The sequence below is a fragment of the Rhinoderma darwinii genome, chromosome 6 (assembly GCF_050947455.1).
Source record: "Rhinoderma darwinii isolate aRhiDar2 chromosome 6, aRhiDar2.hap1, whole genome shotgun sequence".
Taxonomy (NCBI): Eukaryota; Metazoa; Chordata; class Amphibia; order Anura; family Rhinodermatidae; genus Rhinoderma; species Rhinoderma darwinii.
The window spans coordinates 140,430,496-140,453,586 of NC_134692.1; the positions used below are offsets into that span (position 1 = coordinate 140,430,496).

The 23,091-nt window shown below is 42.1% G+C and overlaps 1 protein-coding gene across 2 annotated transcripts in view; it reads right to left on the reverse strand.

The window, feature by feature from the left end:
• The window catches only part of PGAP6 (post-GPI attachment to proteins 6), a 35,469-nt gene extending 12,609 nt beyond the window's left edge, over window positions 1–22,860 (reverse strand). Inside the window, exons 1-8 of one of the 2 annotated variants that reach the window (XM_075830687.1) lie at window positions 22,427–22,860; window positions 16,312–16,489; window positions 16,012–16,219; window positions 15,251–15,384; window positions 13,757–14,025; window positions 13,176–13,495; window positions 6,571–6,664; window positions 5,426–5,549 (exon numbers count right to left, since the gene is read on the reverse strand). In XM_075830687.1, the coding sequence (XP_075686802.1) occupies window positions 5,426–5,549; window positions 6,571–6,664; window positions 13,176–13,495; window positions 13,757–14,025; window positions 15,251–15,384; window positions 16,012–16,219; window positions 16,312–16,489; window positions 22,427–22,499 (1,400 nt within the window). In that variant the 5' untranslated portion in view covers window positions 22,500–22,860. Of the gene's footprint in view, window positions 1–5,425; window positions 5,550–6,570; window positions 6,665–13,175; window positions 13,496–13,756; window positions 14,026–15,250; window positions 15,385–16,011; window positions 16,220–16,311; window positions 16,490–16,687; window positions 17,053–22,426 lie in introns of those variants that run through there. The other variant, XM_075830688.1, reaches the window with a different exon arrangement.
• Between the last annotated feature and the right edge of the window lie 231 nt (window positions 22,861–23,091).

The following is a 23,091-nucleotide window of genomic DNA, read 5'->3' on the forward strand; positions in this document are numbered from 1 at the left end:
GCACAGTCCCACCGCCCTCCAGGAAAGCAAGCAGCTTTATAATAGTACAGACTAATGCGCCGACACGTCCTCATATTGACACGCAGGTCCAATAATATTTACTCAACAAAAAAACTAAAGTGCAACGTGTCACCAGCCTGAGGAGGAAATGCTTATATCGAGACTAATCCCTGCGCCTGTAGCAGAGAACAGAGTCACACCTTCATTACGTGACAACAGTCTGTCCTTAAAGGGAAATTCCATTAGCTAAAAATATCACACCCTTGGGGGTCTGGGAGATGAGACTAAATCCTGTAGCTAAGGCTCCATGGCCATTGTCACCTATGTAAAAGTATGTAAATATTATAATACTGCCAATATATACAAGAATATAACTACTATAATACTGCCCCCTATATACAAGAATATAACTACTATAATACTACCCCTATATACAAGAATATAACTACTATAATACTGTCCCCTATATACAAGAATATAACTACTATAATACTACCCCTATATACAAGAATATAACTACTATAATACTGCCCCCTATATACAAGAATATAACTACTATAATACTACTCTTATATACAAGAATATAACTACTATAATACTGCCCCTATATACAAGAATATAACTACTATAATACTGCCCCTATATACAAGAATATAACTACTGTAATACTGCCCCCTATATACAAGAATATAACTACTATAATACTGCTCCTATATACTAGAATATAACTACTATAATACTGCCCCTATATACAAGAATATAACTACTATATTACTGCCCCTATATACAGGAATATACTATAATACTGCCCCTATATACAAGAATATCACTACTATAATACTGCTCCCTATATACAAGAATATATCTCCTATAATTCTGCTTCTATATACAAGAATATATCTACTATAATACTGCTCCTATATACAAGAATATCACTACTATAATACTGCCCCCTATATACAAGAATATAACTACTATAATACTGCCCCTATATACAAGAATATAACTACTATAATACTGCCCCTATATACAAGAATATCACTACTATAATACTGCCCCCTATATACAGGAATATAACTACTATAATACTGCCTCTATATACAAGAATATAACTACTATAATACTGCCCCCTATATACAAGAATATAACTACTATAATACTGCTCCTATATACTAGAATATAACTACTATAATACTGCCCCTATATACAAGAATATAACTACTATATTACTGCCCCTATATACAGGAATATACTATAATACTGCCCCTATATACAAGAATATCACTACTATAATACTGCTCCCTATATACAAGAATAGAACTACTATAATACTGCCCCTATATACAAGAATATCACTACTATAATACTGCCCCCTATATACAGGAATATAACTACTATAATACTGCCTCTATATACAAGAATATAACTACTATAATACTGCCCCCTATATACAAGAATAAAACTACTATAATACTACCCCTATATACAAGAATATAACTACTATAATACTGCTCCCTATATACAAGAATAGAACTACTATAATACTGCCCCTATATACAAGAATATCACTACTATAATACTGCCCCCTATATACAGGAATATAACTACTATAATACTGCCTCTATATACAAGAATATAACTACTATAATACTGCCCCCTATATACAAGAATAAAACTACTATAATACTACCCCTATATACAAGAATAAAACTACTATAATACTGCCCCTATATACAAGAATATAACTACTATAATACTGCCCCCTATATACAAGAATATAACTACTATATTACTGCCCCTATATACAGGAATATACTATAATCCTGCCCCTATATACAAGAATACAACTACTATAATACTGTTCCCTATATACAATCATATAACTACTATAATACTGCCCCCTATATACAAGAATACAACTACTATAATACTGTTCCCTATATACAATCATATAACTACTATAATACTGCCCCCTATATACAAGAATACAACTACTATAATACTGCACCCTATATACAAGAATATAACTACTATAACTCTGCCCCCTATATACCAGAATATAACTACTATAATACTGCCCATATATACAAGAATATAACTACTATAATACTACTCTTATATACAAGAATATAACTACTATAATACTGCCCCTTATATACAAGAATATAACTACTATAATACTACTCTTATATACAAGAATATAACTACTATAATACTGCCCCTTATATACAAGAATATAACTACTATAATACTGCCCCCTATATACAAGAATATAACTACTATAATACTGCTCCTATATACTAGAATATAACTACTATAATACTGCCCCCTATATACAAGAATATAACTACTATAATACTGCCTCCTATATACAAGAATATAACTACTATAATACTGCTCCTATATACAAGAATATAACTACTATAATACTGCTCCTATATACAAGAATATAACTACTATAATACTGCCCCCTATATACAAGATTATAACTACTATAATACTGCTCCTATATACAAGAATATAACTACTATAATACTGTTCCTATATACAAGAATATAACTACTATAATACTGCTCCTATATACAAGAATATAACTACTATAATACTGCCTCCTATATACAAGAATATAACTACTATAATACTGCTCCTATATACAAGAATATAACTACTATAATACTGCTCCTATATACAATAATATAACTACTAAAATACTGCCCCTATATACAAGAATATAACTACTATAATACTGCTCCCTATATACAAGAATATAACTACTATAATACTGCCCCTATATGCAAGAATATAACTACTATAATACTACTCCCTATATACAAGAATATAACTACTATAATACTGCTCCTATGTACAAGAATATACCTACTATAATACTGCTCCTATGTACAAGAATATAACTACTATAATACTGCCCCTATATACAAGAATATAACTACTATAATATTGCCCCTATATACAAGAATATAACTACTATAATATTGCCCCTATATACAAGAATATAACTACTATAATACTGCCCCTATATACAAGAATATAACTACTATAATACTGCTCCCTGTATACAAGAATATAACTACTATAATACTGCCCCTATATACAAGAATATAACTACTATAATACTGCTCCTATATACAAGAATATAACTACTATAATACTGCCCCTATATACAAGAATATAACTACTATAATACTGCCCCTAAATACAAGAATATAACTACTATAATACTGCTCCGATGTACAAGAATATAACTACTATAATACTGCCCCTATATACAAGAATATAACTACTATAATACTGCTCCCTATATACAAGAATATAACTGCTATAATACTGCCCCTATATACAAGAATATAACTACTATAATACTGCCCCTATTTACAAGAATATAACTACTATAATACTGCTCCGATGTACAAAAATATAACTACTATAATACTGCCCCTATATACAAGAATATAACTACTATTATACTGCCCCTATATACAAGAATATAACTACTATAATACTGTCCCTATATACAAGAATATCACTACTATAATACTGCCCCCTATATACAAGTATATAACTACTATAATACTGCTCCTATATACAAGAATATAACTACTATAACACTGCCCCTATATACAAGAATATCACTACTATAATACTGCCCCTATATACAAGTATATAACTACTATAATACTGCTCCTATATACGAGAATATAACTACTATAATACTGCCCCCTATATACAATATAACTACTATAATACTGCTCCTATATACAAGAATAGAACTACTATAATACTACTCCCTATATACAAGAATATAACTACTATAATACTGCTCCGATGTACAAGAATATAACTACTATAATACTGCCCCTATATACAAGAATATAACTACTATAATACTGCCCCTATATACAAGAATATAACTACTATAATACTACTCCCTATATACAAGAATATAACTACTATAATACTGCTCCTATATACAAGAATATAACTACTATAATACTGCCCCTATATATAAGACTATAACTACTATAATACAGCTCCTATATACAAGAATATAACTACTATAATACTGTTCCTATATACAAGAATATAACTACTATAATACTGCCCCTATATACAAGAATATAACTACTATAATACTGCTCCTCTATATACAAGAATATAACTACTATAATACTGCCCCTTATATACAGGAATATAACTACTATAATACTGCTCCCTATATACAAGAATATAACTACTATAATACTGCCTCCTATATAGAAGAATATAACTACTATAATACTGCCCCTATATACAAGAATATCACTACTATAATACTGCCCCTATATACAAGTATATAACTACTATAATACTGCTCCTATATACGAGAATATAACTACTATAATACTGCTCCTATATACAAGAATATAACTACTATAATACTACTCCCTATATACAAGAATATAACTACTATAATACTGCTCCGATGTACAAGAATATAACTACTATAATACTGCCCCTATATACAAGAATATAACTACTATAATACTGCCCCTATATACAAGAATATAACTACTATAATACTACTCCCTATATACAAGAATATAACTACAATAATACTGCTCCTATATACAAGAATATAACTACTATAATACTGCCCCTATATACAAGACTATAACTACTATAATACTGCTCCTATATACAAGAATATAACTACTATAATACTGTTCCTATATACAAGAATATAACTACTATAATACTGCCCCTATATACAAGAATATAACTACTATAATACTGCTCCTCTATATACAAGAATATAACTACTATAATACTGCCCCCTATATACAGGAATATAACTACTATAATACTGCTCCTATATACAAGAATATAACTAGTATAATACTGTCCCCTATATACAAGAATATAACTACTATAATACTGCCCCCTATATACAAGAATATAACTACTATAATGCTGCTCCTATATACAAGAATATAACTAGTATAATACTGTCCCCTATATACAAGAATATAACTACTATAATACTGCCCCTATATACAAGAATATAACTACTATAATACTGCCTCCTACATACAAGAATATAACTACTATAATACTGCCCCCTATATACAAGAATATAACTACTATAATGCTGCTCCTATATACAAGAATATAACTAGTATAATACTGCTCCTATATACAAGAATATAACTACTATAATACTGCCCCCTATATATAAGAATAGAACTACTATAATACTGCCCGCTATATACAAGTATATAACTACTATAATACTGCCCCCTATATATAAGAATATAACTACTATAATACTGCTCCTATATACAAGAATATAACTACTATAATACTGCCCCCTATATATAAGAATAGAACTACTATAATACTGCCCCTTACAGGGAGAACCAGTATTTACCTGTCATTCTCTGGGCACAGGACTTGCATAGAGAGATACCACCGATCGGTCACAGGGTAGGGGATATTTTGGGTCCCACTAGTTGCTCCATTCGAAAAATTAAAAAAATATCCCTGTGAAAAAGCTGCCGGAGGAAAAAAATAATAAAAAAGTCACAAAATTTCAGGATGGGGCACATTCCCTCTGTGTGTATATTCTGCTGGGATCTACATGGGTGACTGAGCCTGATGTGATAACGTGGCACTCGTGGGCTTGCATCATCACAACTACAAGACATGGGGGGGTGGATCATCTCATGCATTAGAGATGATGATGGGTTAATGCCGTGATCCGCCATGTTTCAGGGTTAATCCACAAGCACAATGGTGGACGGGGTAGAATCTGTGCCCGTGGTTAACGTCACTAGTGGTTTCATGCCCAGCCAGAAGAATAACTCGTGATCAATCTGTGGCCATGGATGAAATCTCTGCCCGCTGTACACACAGGAAGAATGTCACGGGGCCGGCTCTACCTGTCTGGTCAGTGCCAATACCAGCGCCCGCAGCCATTTCCAGAGTTACCGACTGTTAACAATAAGTTACAGGGACATTGAGTCTTATATAAATAAACCTGTATAAGAAAAACCGGCCTTTCAATCTCTCACCATCATCTGCTTGCGGTCATTGAATGGGAACACTTGTTTACATCCAGAGGCTTAAAATCTGTTCAGACCTAAAACTTCTCACAGCTGTGGGTTTGTTACAACTTTATCCAATCCAGACAACCCTCTGCGAGACTAAAAACAGTTTGATACATTTTACCTGCACTGATACATTGTAACAAACTGTCAGGACAGAAGAGAGATGTGTGCTGATGAGGTGTTTAACTCCGAGTATGGTAACTGAAGTATTAGGTTTGTACAGGTTTTGAGATTCTGAATACAATGGAAAACCCCCCCACAAAAAAAAAAGAAGTATCCATTCACTGACAACAAGCAGAGGTATTGAACAAGTTTTAAAGTACCAGAAGCTATTTTTAAACAAAACCATGAATAAATATGATTTACATAAGACCGGACAACCCTGTTAAGGATGATTGACTGTTGCAAAATTCAGCAACCCCCTTTAACGGGAGGGTAAATTGGGGTTATATTGAGGTTACATTACCTGTAGCGCAATTCTGTGTGACGTTCAGAGTAAGAACGGGCGCGGCTGGGCTCAGGCATGCCACCACTGGTATATTTACACTTCTCACACCTGTCTGATATGGAGAGAAAATAAACACAATGATGGGAAGATTGTTCCAAGGACCACAACCGAGTGTTCCCTAATAATAGCGTTTATATCCTTATCATTGGCGGATACCTGGGTGACCTCATCACGGCGACGCTGCGCGGGTCGTCACATTAATCTAGATGTCCCGTATTTTAAAAATGGAAAAACCTAAATAAATGCGGAGCCCCCAATAGATAATATTGAAAAAATTTGGTTTGCCTGCCGGCAAAAGAAGCCCTGTTTTCCAACTCACAAGATTGAAAATAGAAAATAAAAAATATTTATTAGGTTTATGCAACAAGAACAAACTACATAGATGTTAAAACAAGGTCCAATGCTGACTACAAATCGGCACAGTGCAGAGTATAAGGAGCCTGGAGTCAACGGCTGCAGCACGTCGCACTCAGCCCACAATTAGATTAGAGGAGTCAGCAGGACAAGTATTTAAAACAAGGAAGGAAGCCCCCCCGACATGTTTCGCTACGATGTAGCGTCTTCAGGGGTATCGGGGCTACTGACAGCGCGCGGCGAAAAGTCAGTGTTAAATGTATCATGGAGTTGCTCCACGTGTTCCCCTGATTGGCCACCGGCCAATCAGAGACGGGGCAGGGGACAAGCCCTCTGACAGATGATGGACATCCCACGCTACCAATGACTGACTAATTCAACTAGCCAATGTGGATAGAATAGAGCGCACAGGCGCATTGAGGTGAAAACAGGTAAGTTACTAACAATTACTTGCTATTGACGCGCTTGCGCAGCAGCAAGAATAGAAGTGATAGAGAAAAAATCCCACATTTCAGCGGCTGTCACAGTGGAATTACTGTCATAGTCATAATGACCAATCAAAGAGGGGGCAACAGTCGAGCCCCCAATTGAGTAGTGGACGTCCCATATCACAATTGCCGATCACTCATAAAGCCAGCAAGATCACAGCAGGCGCACACTTGCATAGGGATACAAAATAAATAAACGTCACTGTGAGTGAATGCACGCCAAAACCATGCCTGCACCCAGAGACAGTGTAAGGAGATCAAATATGCCAAGGAGCTATATTAGTAGCCTGCCAGAGTGTGTAGTGGCGATTTTTGGGAGCGGATGGAGCAACTATATTACTCTGTAGCTAGAAGGTCTGGTAATGATGGCATCGACACGACTATGTCAGTTCCTAAAGTAGAGCTAAAATTATGTAGGAGTAGTTGTTGCCTACAAACTAAAGTACATAAATCAGTTAGTAGAATTAATGTAGAAAAAGTAAGATAAATGTTTGGTTCAAAAAGGGTCCTGTTTTATAAGAAACAGGTACCAAGATATCTAGTGATCATACATAGTACATAGGCAAAAAATGCAATTTTAGTGGCCAGTGGTCTAGATTCGTAACATGATAAGCGCATATGTTTTCATAGAAACGCGGCATAAGTGAAGCCCTCATTAAGACCTCCTGGGCTAAGAGAGCCTATGCGATGGATCCAACGCGCCTCCTCCTGGAGCAGCTTGCGGTCCAAATTACCCGCTCTTGGGCCAAGTTTAACCTGTACGATGCCCCAAAACTGCAACGAACTGATATCTCCATCATGAACATAACGTATATGTCTAGATAGAGGTGTATCCTCTCTATTATTAATGGTGCTGAGGTGTTTGGATATTCTCCTCCTCAGCTTCTGTATGGTCTTGCCCACATAAAGCTTGGGACAGGAACATTTGGCGATGTATACAACTCCCTTACTCCGACAATTAATGAATTGTCTAACCTGATAAGTTCTATTATCAATGGGATTAGTGAACTGTTTGGTGGTAGGCATTAGGTGACAGAAGGAACAGCGGCCACATGGATGAGAGCCTATGACCGATGTCTTGAGCCAGTTTTTAGAGACAATGGATGGTCCAGTATGATGACTATGCACCAAGTAGTCACGTAGATTCCTACCTCTGCGGTAAGTGATGGTAGGGACAGAAGGTACAAATCCCAGGAGGTCAGGGTCGGACAAGAGGATTGGCCAATGGCGTTCAAGAATACTACGAACCTGTTGGGAGCCAGTATCAAAGGTGCCAATACATCTGACACTGGCAGTTCCACAGGACCCAGTAACGGCGGTAGTGTGTTGTATACTAGCGGATTTGTGTTCAGAAAGTAAATCAATTCTATTAGTAGCTCTTGCTCTGGCATAGGCTTTGTGTAGCCATTTCCTAGGATAGCCCCGTGCTAGGAATTTAATAAATAGGCCATTGCACTCTCGTTCAAAAGCCTCCTCATCGGAACAATTACGTTTAGCACGAAGATATTGTCCGATAGGTATTCCCTTTTTAAGAGCAGGGGGGTGGTAGCTATCCCAATGTAAAAGGCTATTGGTCGCCGTAGATTTGCGTGAGATGTCAGTATGGACACCACCAACAGGGTCCAAGGAGATTTTGAGGTCCAAAAAAGTGATTTCTTTTTCGTGAATAACATGAGTGAATTTCATGCCAATGTGATTAAGATTAAGTGCATGCATGAAGTCATGAAAGGTGTTAAGGTCACCATCCCATAGGAGGAGAATATCATCGATATATCTCCCCCAGAATAGGATGTGACAGGTGTAACAGGCCAGTGTGTCAGTGAAAACCATAGTATCTTCCCACCACCCCAGAAATAAATTTGCATATGTAGGTGCGCAGATAGACGACACTACTACGTACCTAATTCTGGACAAAAATCCAACGGATCGTTTTTTGAATGAACTCTTTGTTTTACTCGATACAGCCAAGACACAAAATATGATAAGTAACGAGGAATTCAAACGGATTTATAATTCCACCCCTACGTTAGCAACCTTCTATGCTCTGCCTAAGATTCACAAGATGGTCCGCCCAATACCAGGGAGACCTATTGTATCTGGTAATGATAGTCTCACCCAGGGCATAAGCATGTACCTGAATGAGATTCTCTCGCCATTTGTCACCTCCCTCCCTTCCTATTTAAGGGACACCAAGGACACCATCAACAGGATCCAAGAGATACATGTCACTCCCTCCTCTTTCATAGCCAGTATTGACGTCGAGTCACTTTATACGAATATCCAACACCAATTTGGTCTCACAGCTGTTGCACATTTTCTGGGTACTAAGGGTACACAATTCCATACACACAATAAATTTCTTCTAACACTTCTTCGGTTTCTCCTTACACATAATTATTTCTTATTTGACCATAAATTCTATCAGCAAATCAAAGGAACAGCAATGGGCACTATCTGCGCACCTACATATGCAAATTTATTTCTGGGGTGGTGGGAAGATACTATGGTTTTCACTGACACACTGGCCTGTTACACCTGTCACATCCTATTCTGGGGGAGATATATCGATGATATTCTCCTCCTATGGGATGGTGACCTTAACACCTTTCATGACTTCATGCATGCACTTAATCTTAATCACATTGGCATGAAATTCACTCATGTTATTCACGAAAAAGAAATCACTTTTTTGGACCTCAAAATCTCCTTGGACCCTGTTGGTGGTGTCCATACTGACATCTCACGCAAATCTACGGCGACCAATAGCCTTTTACATTGGGATAGCTACCACCCCCCTGCTCTTAAAAAGGGAATACCTATCGGACAATATCTTCGTGCTAAACGTAATTGTTCCGATGAGGAGGCTTTTGAACGAGAGTGCAATGGCCTATTTATTAAATTCCTAGCACGGGGCTATCCTAGGAAATGGCTACACAAAGCCTATGCCAGAGCAAGAGCTACTAATAGAATTGATTTACTTTCTGAACACAAATCCGCTAGTATACAACACACTACCGCCGTTACTGGGTCCTGTGGAACTGCCAGTGTCAGATGTATTGGCACCTTTGATACTGGCTCCCAACAGGTTCGTAGTATTCTTGAACGCCATTGGCCAATCCTCTTGTCCGACCCTGACCTCCTGGGATTTGTACCTTCTGTCCCTACCATCACTTACCGCAGAGGTAGGAATCTACGTGACTACTTGGTGCATAGTCATCATACTGGACCATCCATTGTCTCTAAAAACTGGCTCAAGACATCGGTCATAGGCTCTCATCCATGTGGCCGCTGTTCCTTCTGTCACCTAATGCCTACCACCAAACAGTTCACTAATCCCATTGATAATAGAACTTATCAGGTTAGACAATTCATTAATTGTCGGAGTAAGGGAGTTGTATACATCGCCAAATGTTCCTGTCCCAAGCTTTATGTGGGCAAGACCATACAGAAGCTGAGGAGGAGAATATCCAAACACCTCAGCACCATTAATAATAGAGAGGATACACCTCTATCTAGACATATACGTTATGTTCATGATGGAGATATCAGTTCGTTGCAGTTTTGGGGCATCGTACAGGTTAAACTTGGCCCAAGAGCGGGTAATTTGGACCGCAAGCTGCTCCAGGAGGAGGCGCGTTGGATCCATCGCATAGGCTCTCTTAGCCCAGGAGGTCTTAATGAGGGCTTCACTTATGCCGCGTTTCTATGAAAACATATGCGCTTATCATGTTACGAATCTAGACCACTGGCCACTAAAATTGCATTTTTTGCCTATGTACTATGTATGATCACTAGATATCTTGGTACCTGTTTCTTATAAAACAGGACCCTTTTTGAACCAAACATTTATCTTACTTTTTCTACATTAACTCTACTAACTGATTTATGTACTTTAGTTTGTAGGCAACAACTACTCCTACATAATTTTAGCTCTACTTTAGGAACTGACATAGTCGTGTCGATGCCATCATTACCAGACCTTCTAGCTACAGAGTAATATAGTTGCTCCATCCGCTCCCAAAAATCGCCACTACACACTCTGGCAGGCTACTAATATAGCTCCTTGGCATATTTGATCTCCTTACACTGTCTCTGGGTGCAGGCATGGTTTTGGCGTGCATTCACTCACAGTGACGTTTATTTATTTTGTATCCCTATGCAAGTGTGCGCCTGCTGTGATCTTGCTGGCTTTATGAGTGATCGGCAATTGTGATATGGGACGTCCACTACTCAATTGGGGGCTCGACTGTTGCCCCCTCTTTGATTGGTCATTATGACTATGACAGTAATTCCACTGTGACAGCCGCTGAAATGTGGGATTTTTTCTCTATCACTTCTATTCTTGCTGCTGCGCAAGCGCGTCAATAGCAAGTAATTGTTAGTAACTTACCTGTTTTCACCTCAATGCGCCTGTGCGCTCTATTCTATCCACATTGGCTAGTTGAATTAGTCAGTCATTGGTAGCGTGGGATGTCCATCATCTGTCAGAGGGCTTGTCCCCTGCCCCGTCTCTGATTGGCCGGTGGCCAATCAGGGGAACACGTGGAGCAAGTCCATGATACATTTAACACTGACTTTTCGCCGCGCGCTGTCAGTAGCCCCGATACCCCTGAAGACGCTACATCGTAGCGAAACATGTCGGGGGGGCTTCCTTCCTTGTTTTAAATACTTGTCCTGCTGACTCCTCTAATCTAATTGTGGGCTGAGTGCGACGTGCTACAGCCGTTGACTCCAGGCTCCTTATACTCTGCACTGTGCCGATTTGTAGTCAGCATTGGACCTTGTTTTAACATCTATGTAGTTTGTTCTTGTTGCATAAACCTAATAAATATTTTTTATTTTCTATTTTCAATCTTGTGAGTTGGAAAACAGGGCTTCTTTTGCCGGTAGGCAAACCAAATTTTTTCAATGTAAACATATGCCAACCAACTACAAGGGTCCTTCCTCTATATATACCGCCCAATAGATAATAACCCCCTCCTGTTGGTGATTCGTGTTAGGCTAGATTCCCACAGGTCGGATACGCTGCGTAAAACTACCTAGAACCCGCATCACATTCCGACCGAAAAACCGTGCAGTTTTTTGGGCAGAATTTCCACTGCGGAAAGCAGCGCTAGAAAAAGATTTCAATTGTTCATAGTTCCCCCGTTCGTAACCATGGTGACGCATCCATCTGTTAACGTGTAGTCCGACCTCCCGGGGTGACTCTGCAGCCCATGTGACAGCTGAAGCCTGTGATTGGATGCAGCAGTCACATGGGATGAAACATCACTCCAGGAGGGCGGCCTGGAAGAACAGAAGTTAATTCTGCAGCGTTTACGCTATGTGGGATCCCGGCCTTACAGGTTCCCTAATAGGTCAGAAATATTGGCACAATTGACTCACTAAAAAACCTCCCAAAGTGCCCATCAGGGGGCAAAAAAACAGCATGACTGATAAGCCCCTCCCCAGAGTAAAGAACCTCAGCCATTCAGAAGAGGTGTAAGAGGTCACATGACACACACCACTGCAGCTCTGGTATTGCGTTCCTAAGTAGTCAGGGGGGCTACCTACATATATTGCTTTCTTGTTGGACCTTTAGGAGGCAATTTTTTGGGCTCAGTGAGGCCCATTTTTTTCCGGACATCATAGAAATACCCTAAACTAAAGGGGCCCTCAAACTAAATTGAAAAGAGGAGAATCCCTTTAAGCCTATAACAATCGAAGATGTAAAGTATTCACCTTATTTAACTGCAAATTCACAACCAGCATCCCACCGCTGTCCATTTCTGAGTCGAGGTCAAGCAGAACCACACTGGGCAGCTGGGCCACCACAGGCACGGATGGAGTAGTCACAGGGTGGAATCTCACCGATACCACATCCAGGTCCTCTCGGATAACAGGGTATTTTCGAAGACAGGAAGTGGGGCTCTCGTTCAGCAGATCAGTGGTGCTGGGGGTGGGTTGTTGGTCGTCTTTTAACAAGGTGGAGTTATTGGACGAGGCGAACAGGTTCAGAAAAGCCAGGGACATTCTGGATCCTAAACTTCCCGGTTTACAGACTGCGAAATAAGACGGGTTACATGTAATGAGACCGTTTCCCCCTAAAATAAAATCCCGGAAGGGAAGGTTTAATGCATAACTAGGCACATTTTTCCTTTCAGAATGCTGGGAAAGCTGGGTGACAATCTTAGTGGGAGAAGAAACAGAACCCTGACTTCATAGAAATGCATAGCCCCTACTCTCCTCTTATTCACACATAAGACAATGAAAGGACCAAGAGAAGGGACGTCGTCAATATACCCGTCATTCATTATCACTACCTGAGAGGTTGTACACCAGCTGGAAGGACACACTGGCGTTCAACCACTGCGGCATCTCCACAATGACGTTCAGCCATTTCTCCCAGGGTGGAGACTGCAAGACGATGCCACAGTCCGAACCTTCACTGCAGTTGACCTCGTGGGCAGAGGAACTCGGCTGGGTGACCGACCCCACAGTGACTTTCAGCGGACATCCATTCGGAGTGGCATTGGAAGTGCATTCGAGCAGTTGTAGCTGCAGCTCCCGGGTATATTCAGGGATGAAAAGCCTGAGCAACAAAAAAAAATAAATCTATTAATATATACATATATATATATATACACACACACACACACACACACACACACACACACGTCATGGAAGCGTACGCCAAACGAGGTGTATCTACATTCAGCCATAAACTATTAGCTATGAGTATCTGTTTTACTAATCTAATCTGTACTGACACCTTTCTCAAATCGTTACTAGCGAACTGGATTTAGATACGCAGCTCAGCAGAAAGTATCGCACCTGATATGTTTAGATACATAGGCTCAGTCAACAGTATCACATATGATAATCTTAAAACACACAGACTCAGCAGACAGTATCACACATGATAGGCTTAGATACATCGGCTCAGTAGACAGTATCACTTGATAGGCATAGATACACTTGCTCAGCAGGCTCAGCAGACAACATCACATGTGATAGCACATGATCGGCATAGATACAGTGGCTCAGCAGACAGTATCACACATGACAGGCTTAGGTAAAAGGCTCAGCAGACAGTATCACACATGAGAGGATTAGATACAGCGGTTAAAGAGGTTTTCCCATGAGAGACAGGATATGCCATAAATATCAGATAGATGCGGGTCCCACCTCTGGGACCTGCACCTATCTCTAGAACGGGGCCTCCTAAACCTCGTTCCACCTTTGTCTGATCTCGCTGACTCCCGGCCACTTCCTGGTTATATGGCCGGGAGTTGCAAAAACAGCGCATCTCACTGAGCTACGCTGTTTCCGTAACTCCCATAGTAGTGCATGGCAGTAACGGGAGCAGCGTAGCTCGCATGCTACGTTGTTTCTGTAACTACCATTCAGTTCTATGGGACTTACGGAAACAGCGTAGCTCAGAGTGCTACGCTGTTTTCGCAACTCCTGACCATATAACCTTTTCATGGTCGGAATTCACATCATTCGGCCGCAACACAGAGCGGCTGAACGAGGCTGGAGATAGGTGCGGGCCCCAGAGGTAGGACCCACATCTATCTCCTATGGATATGTCATAGACGTCCCTCATGGGAAAACCCCTTTAAGTAGACAGTGTCACACATGACAGGCTTAGATACAGCAGCTCAACGTATCTCAGTCATATATAAACATTCTGTATTATCATATGATAACTATAGGGACTCGTCCTCCCCACTCCTCCTTGACGTGAGCGAGAACTCGTCTCTATAGTCCTACAATCGGGCTCCTCCATCACACAGCGTCTTAAAGTTAATTACTTGTAGCGAGTTGGATTCTTTATGGACTCCAGAACTTGCTGCGTGGGCACATTCGCCTGCAAAATTGGCACGTCCACTTCTCTAAGAACAAACAGTTCTGGCTGGAAAATGTACGTACAGGATTTGGTGAGACCCTGGAAAGAAAAAGAGAGGAACATTAGTGTATGAGCAGTATTAATATCCCACTGGCATTACTGCAACGTAAAAGGAGCCCCACAGAAGTGTCACTATATACATCAGAATCTATTCATTTTACTATACACTCCGCACTCCCTAATCTGGGAGCGAACTATAGCACGGTTCAGCCTAAACTTTAGCGTTCACGAATAGAATGCTAGAATGACAGTGAATACTGACACACTTACAGTGACATTTTCATTAATTGATCTATTTAAAAAGGGTTTTCCTGCTATGTAAGGTTTTCCCATTAAGATCATTTAGCACCTATCCACAGGATAAACACATCAGCATCACAAATCTCTCTCCTGATATTTTGTTACACTGTACCAGTTCAGGTAAAATATATCAGCCCGGAATCTAGGTCATGTAGCTCACAGAGGATTGTCTACACTGATCACAACGATAATAAACCCCGCCCCCCCCCATAGCAAAATATTGGGTCAGGACAGATATTCAGCCTATGGATGTAAACAAGTATGCTCCCATTCAATGACAGCAAGCAGGGATCTTAAAAAGGTGAGGAATTGAAGCGCAACGTATAAAGTGGAACCGACACTGTCCATACAACTAAATAAACTCACCTGAATCTCAATTTTCTCGGTGTCTTTGGGCAGGTGCGCGGCAAGAAACCAGTCCCCAGCCGTGGGATTGGTGATATTCAGATATACATTACTCTGCAAAGAATTTCGAAACGTCATTGTTTGAGTGAAGGAGTACGGGACGCTCGTATTTGGGGCAAAGCTGTAGCCCAAGGGGTTAATCACCGGTGGGGCTCCGTAACGCAAGTGTCTGAAAAAAAAAAGAACAGAAGAATCCAGATGACAGAGGTCCTGTGTACAGACAACGACACGTCCAGATCTTGCCAGACAAGAGGGACCTACACTGTGATCTCCACGTCTCCGCAGCCGTCTCCTTTCGCCCGCGAAGCCTGAAAAAACCACCTGAGCAGCACGGCATCGGAGGGCACCTGAAACTGGAAGAGACGTACATTCCCGTACCAGCTGAAGAAGGACAACCGCTGCGGACCCTGGGAGAACATCTCCGATACATAGGAGAGATCTGTGAAGAGAAGACGATTATAATCAAGGCATGAAGTTCAATCGCGTTCCCAAGACAACAGAGTAGCGCCACCTAGAGGTTAAACAACCACGAACAGTGCTCCTACGTATGCCAAGTGAAAAACAAGTCATCCCTGACACAAGGGGATACCCACAATACAATCTCAACGCAAAAGGAAAGTCGCCCTGTGCCTCATACCTCAATAACATCACACACTGCAATCTTATGATTAGCTTATAAAATGGCCGCCCTGTCCGTATTTAGGCAACAGGATTATCACAACGTTTCCCCACTAAAATCAACAGAAATATAGTTTGTTGCGGTTTTTTTTTCTTTTTGTTCTAACGTTTGTAAGATCAGTTCCTGGGAAAGCTGGGTGATCGCGTCAATATGGCCACCATTACAAATTCCACAAGGTTGTCACACAGCTTTCCTAGACCCCTAAACATTTCATATAGCTGCCATTCTGGAGTCTGGGAAAGCTGGTTGACATGTCACCACAGACCCAAAAGCCTGAGGCTGCACTACTGAGAGATTCTGATGACAACATGTCCGCTTTCTCTCAGTTGTAGTGTTATCATGGAGACCTTATCAAAAGTAGTGCAAGGGAAAATGGAGTAGTCGCCCATAGCAACCAATCAGATTTGTGCTTTCATTTTTCAGAAGCTCTTTGGAAAATGAAAGCCGATATGTCATTGGTTGCTAAGGGCAACGGCTCCACTTTTCCTTTCCAGAGGCATTTTTCTCCTGGTGTCTTTTAGCTGCTCGCGGGGAAAAAAAGCAGCATGTTCTCTCTCGTCTGGGTTCCGTCTCTGAACGCCCATTGAAATCAATGGGGAGGCAGAAAAAACCTGCGGCGCTTGTTTCCGAGCGTTTTTCGTGGCATTTTTTGCCCGTGGTCCGTTAGCTGCAATGGCCGCATGTGAAAGACGCAGAAAAAGTGCACACAGGTCGAAATCTGCCTCAAAATTCCTGGAGGAATTTTCAGGCATATTTTTTCTAGCTGCAGAAAACTCTGTGTGAACTAAGCCTTAATGTATTGCCAGCGGTTTTTCAATGCAAAATATAAATAATAATACGGTATTAGGGGTATTTCCATCTCAGACATTTATAGCAGGTCCATAGGATATGCCATAAACGTCTGATAAGGCAGGTACCAGCTCTGGACCCACACCTATCTCGAGGCCGCTGGCCACCGCATCCAGCCGGGGAGTCGATGCAGAGGTTGTCCGGGTTCTGGAAACAGCAGAGTTCCCTGGGCTATGGCGTTTCCGTAACTTCCATTGCGTTATGGAAACAGCGTAGCTCAGCTGCTTCCATACTCCCGTCCACAATACCACTGCGTTTCTGCTTGGATACGGCGGCCAGCAGCCATCTCACAAGGCGTGATGTGGTCGGTAGCCCCCCCGCTCTCGATATAAGTGTCTGAGACGGGATTACCGCTTTATTACAGATCACAAATAAGAACGTGTGTCGGGTGTACTCACACCGGTGTTTTGGTTGCGCTTTTCGTAATAGCGGGAAAATTCACCTATTGAGGATGTCGTTTTCTACTTGTCAGTTACTTACTGGAATCTCTATGTTATTTTCACAGGTGACCCACAACGACCCTGCGGGGTGTCACTGCTAAAACAATGGCGGGAGGGGGTGACATTTATTGCCAGAAACTAATCTAATCCGACACCACACAAAAATGAACAGGTTTCCAGGAGATTCCTGCCCATTCACAAGAGAAAAGACAATGGAGAATTCCGCAAAGTGGACAGCGGACCATAAAATCAAAGATTTAAAGGGCCAGTCCACCATAAATTTATAATCTGGCATGTCAAAGTGATTGTGGGGGTTTGAAGGGGGGATAGAGCTCGGAACCCTGTTGACACCTTAAAAAAATTAGGCTGCAGCGATTTATTAAGCCCCTGGACTCCTTCGGACAGAATAGGATCATGCCATTGCTGTATCACACATTTGATATGTATTTATGATCAGTTTTCAGAGGGCCCGAGTTGGGGACCTGCCACCAATCAGATAAACCAACGCGTCACTTTGACATATTGGAATAAGCCATCTTTCCCCTTTAAATAATAGAAGCCTCGTGTATCAAATGATTACAGAAACCAATCAGAGGCCACGTTTTATAAATCCAGAGCAGTTTAAAAACTGTAAGCTGAGCTCTGATTGGCTGCTATGGCCACTTGGTCTTGACGACTTCAGGGACCTAGGAGTCATTATTGCAACATCCCATTTTTACGGTAAACTCCTTGTGACTGAGTAATTAGGAAATACATAATCCACAACATTCACAATGTCAGGAGGAAATGCGGCTAATGCTTACACGCTTATCTCACAATCAAGGAATTTAAAAGGACCAGTGACCAGATATACAGGGCATCGGGGGAGGGGGGACAGCATTAACTCCACCTCGATGAGAAAAACAGATCAACTCCCTAGGGATCCTGGCGTTTTGGAAAGTATCTGGACCTGTTATATTTGGTAGAAGTTGGGAATGAATCAGTCTTAAAGGGATTGTCCGAGATTTTTTTTTTTTTTTACATTTAAAACCACATTGCACATATTTACCATTTCACAATATACTTACCCGTGCAGTCTTGCTTCGCTTCTCCACTCCGGCTGCTTTTTCCTGCTCATCACATGACCTCCGACGTCACGTTTTCTGCCTCCTCCACGGTCGTGTCGTATCCCGATCACATGGTCTCGGACCAGAGAAACCTTGGATGGTATACGAGATGTCACTGGTGACGTGTCGTTTCTGCGGGTGCTGGTTCTTTAGTGCCCGCCCAGCCTATGTGGTTGTTCACAGTGAACAAGGACGGCACCTGCGAAACACAGCCATTTGTAGATACACCCCCCCCCCCACCAACACCCCTGCCTTTATATACATAGCGCCACTGTGGCCGGGGATTCCTGTCCAGAACGGATGGCTTGATGTCTGTTTATATATGGACAGAGACATCAAGCGAAGCGTCCAGGAGCGGAATCCACGACCACAGTGGGATTCCGCTCCTTTGGTGAGGTACAATAGCGCTAGGTACAGGTGGGGGAGGGGGGAGTGTGACATCTATGGAGGTGTTAGGGTATGTTCACACAAAGTGTTTTCAGGCGTATTTTGGGGCATTTACGCCTCGAAAAACGCCTGAAAAAACGGAAGCCGAACGCCTACAAACATCTGCCCATTGTAATCAATGGGAAAAACAGCATTTAGTTCATACAGGACGTCTTTTTACACCTCTGTTTTAAAAAACGGAGCGTAAAAAGACGATCCGTAAAAAGTAGTAGCATGTCACTTCATGAGGCGTTTTTTTGAGCTGATTTTCCATTGAACACCATGAAAAACGCCTCAAAAAACGCCTGAAAAGAAGCCTCAAAAGAAGCTCCAGATTAATTCACAGAGTTTTTGACGTGGAAACCGCGCCGCAAAACTTGTCAAAAACAGCCCGAAAATGCCTCCCATTGATTTCAATGGGAGGCGGAGGCGTCCTTTTCCAGTGAGCGGTAAAACCGTCTCGCGGGAGAAAGAAGGGTCATGCCCTATCTTCGGGCGTTTACGCCTCTGACCTCCCATTGACATCAATGGGAGGCAGAGAAAGCGTGTTTCGCTGAGTTTTATGCCCGTGGCGCCCAATGGCCGCGGGCGAAAAACGCAGTGAAAATCGGCGTGCAGGGAGAGGAAAATCTGCCTCAAACTTCCAAACGGAATTTGGAGGAAGAATTTCCGCCTGCAAAAAAACTCTGTGTGAACCCACAGGCTGTGTTCACACTGAGTTTTTTTACTGGAGGAAAATTCTGCCTCAAAATTCCGTTTGGGATTTTGAGGCAGATTTTGTCCTTCCTGCACATCGTTTGTGTTTTTTCGCCCGCGACCATTGAGTGCTACGGGGCTACGGGCAAAAAACTCAAATACGCTCTCTCTGCCTCCCATTGATGTCAATGGGAGGTCAGAGGCGTAAACGCGCGAAGATAGGGCATGTCCCTTCTTTCTCACGCGAGATGGTTTTACCGCTCGCAGGAGAAAACCGCCCCCGCCTCCCATTGAAATCAATGGGAGGCATTTTCGGCCGGTTTCCGCTCCAAAAAGCTCGTCAAAATACTCCGTGTGAACAGGCCCTAAAAGTAGCTTCAAAAACGCCTGAAAATCAGAGGCTGTTTTTCCCTTGCAAATAGCTCGGTATTTTCAGGCGTTTTTGACTCAGCGTGTGAACATCGCCTTTGGGTGCAAAAAAAGAAGAATGTCGGCGGGGACGAGCAAGGACAGGTCACATGAACTCTTGCAATGCATGCAGGGAAAAGAAGTTTCATGAGAAGGAAACATCAACTAACCGGACCTGGAGTGCCTGTAAACCAACGGCGCTAAATTCAAAGAAGATATATGGGAAGTGGATTTCTTTTTTAAAATGCTGCTTTATTTGGGTTGTCTGTATAAGGGGTAATGTATGACAAACTTTTTGAAAATTTGATCGTATCTCGGACAAGCCCTTGAAGTATAAAGGAAATATAAAAGGTGTAATATCCCTTTAAGAATCTTACTTTTTCAAGATACCCAGCATTCCATATTCTGGAACTTCTTCTAACCCGGCACCTGCTTAACACCGAATGTAAAAGGGCCAGATTAACCAGATTGGGCCATGGGGTGTTGGATTAATCCTGATTATCGGACTTTCTGGAAAATCCAATAGACTAAAATTCTACCCCTGAATCTTGCCACGTAGATATATTAAGGAGTAACAACAATGACTGGCACAACTGGTGACTGCAGGGAAGTCGAGTGCCAGGGACAGCGGATGACAGGGTTAGAATCAGATTCCCTAATAATTACCGCACTGTACAGCAATAAACAAGCGCCCCGGGGCATCAGCGCCGCTGAACGGACACATTTAAATAGTTATTGCTGTTATGGGAAATGTTACGGAAGAATAAAGCACATGCAGAAACTGTGCCCACGGGCACTCATGCATTATAGTGCCAGCTACACTCTGCCCCATTTCCATGGTAGAAGCAGGCAATGGTTGGCACGAGAACGCTGCCCTCTGGGGGGGGGGGGGGTCATAAACTTCTAGAGAAGACTGAAGACTAGTGCACAATGGCACCAGATGCCCCAGGTGCCCGCACTACTACCCTGTCACAACAGTAGGCACCAAAGATGTTGAGGGGGTTCATCATGCGCTCCACATAGATGTCAATGATCCAACGGAGGGCAGCTCCCACATGAGCATGCCCACAACCTGCCCGCTTACAGTCATTCTTTCCAATACACATACATGGTATGGGCACAATGCCAGTGCAGCTAGCACAATCATGAGGTGCCACATTTGCCATTCTGTCTTGTTCTATTCAATTGTTAGGAACTCTATTCAGCAGTTTCTTAATGATATCTGTTCCTGGGAAAGCTGGGTGACAACCAATATAACTGCCCCTACAGCACCCAGCTTTCCTAGAGTCCTGACCATTTGGACATGAAAAGAGCGACATAATACAGCGCTACCCTATTATACGGAAGGGGTAATTGGGGCAACTAGAATCCGGCTCCCCTCATCTTCTAATCAGAGTAACTCATAGATTGGTGTGCCACAGTGAGGAGATGCCAGGTGGGGGAGGGTATGGGGTCATAGGGGAGCTGGCAGCTAGTGTGGGCATGAGATTACAGGATACTTCTGTTGAGGTACCAGCTTGAGTAGGGGGTTTGGGATTCAGAGGGCATTTGAGTACTTACCCTGGGAGCAGCTGGGTTGTAGGGGGGGGGGGGTCATAGGAAAGCTGGATTATTGGGGTACATGCTATTAAAAGACCCGAGAGCAGTTGGCAGAAGGGTGTATAGGATCATTGACCAGTAGAGCTGGCAGCCTGGGGGGCATGGGATCATAAGACATGTACTTGTCCAGACATATCTGGCATTTGGGGGGTAGAGAATCACTTTATACTCACCCTGAGTAGAACTGGCAGCTGGGGGGCACATCACCCCCAGAGAGATCAGCAGCAGCAGGACGGAGGTCTCCATGCTGGATCAGGATGCCAGGCAGCTCAGCAGACACTTTCTTTCCTCTCCTTCTGCCACCACAACCACCATCATCATCATGATGCAGAGTCCTCCCAAGCAGCACTCCTAGCGCCTCCCAGTGCCCACATGTCCAGACATGCAGATCAGGCCACACAGAGCTGATAATACGGCAACTATTCCCTGCTGGACCGTAATCCTGCCCGGTGACACCCCACAGAGGGGTACAATGCCCACCTACTGCCACACAGAGCGAGGAGACTGGCCTGGACGAGGCGTGGCCACACTGGGGAAGGGGGCGTGGCGCGGCGCGGCTACAATGTTGCAATGTTGTGTCAATATCCTGCTCCGCAAGCTTCGAGGTTACGCTCCGCCCAAGGGTAAACCACGCCCATAAACACTGTACTGCTCCTCCCCCTCAGGACACTGAGCTCTGCCCTCTCCAGGAAGTGCCCGGATCCAGCTATGGAGGATACTCCTGCCCGGTGCTGCCCCCTCTGGGTCATACTGGTTGTATACAGTCTGCGGCTCACAGTCCCCGCTCTGCTACACTGCCCAACACAGACATTATTAGGCTACGTGCACAGCTTACGTC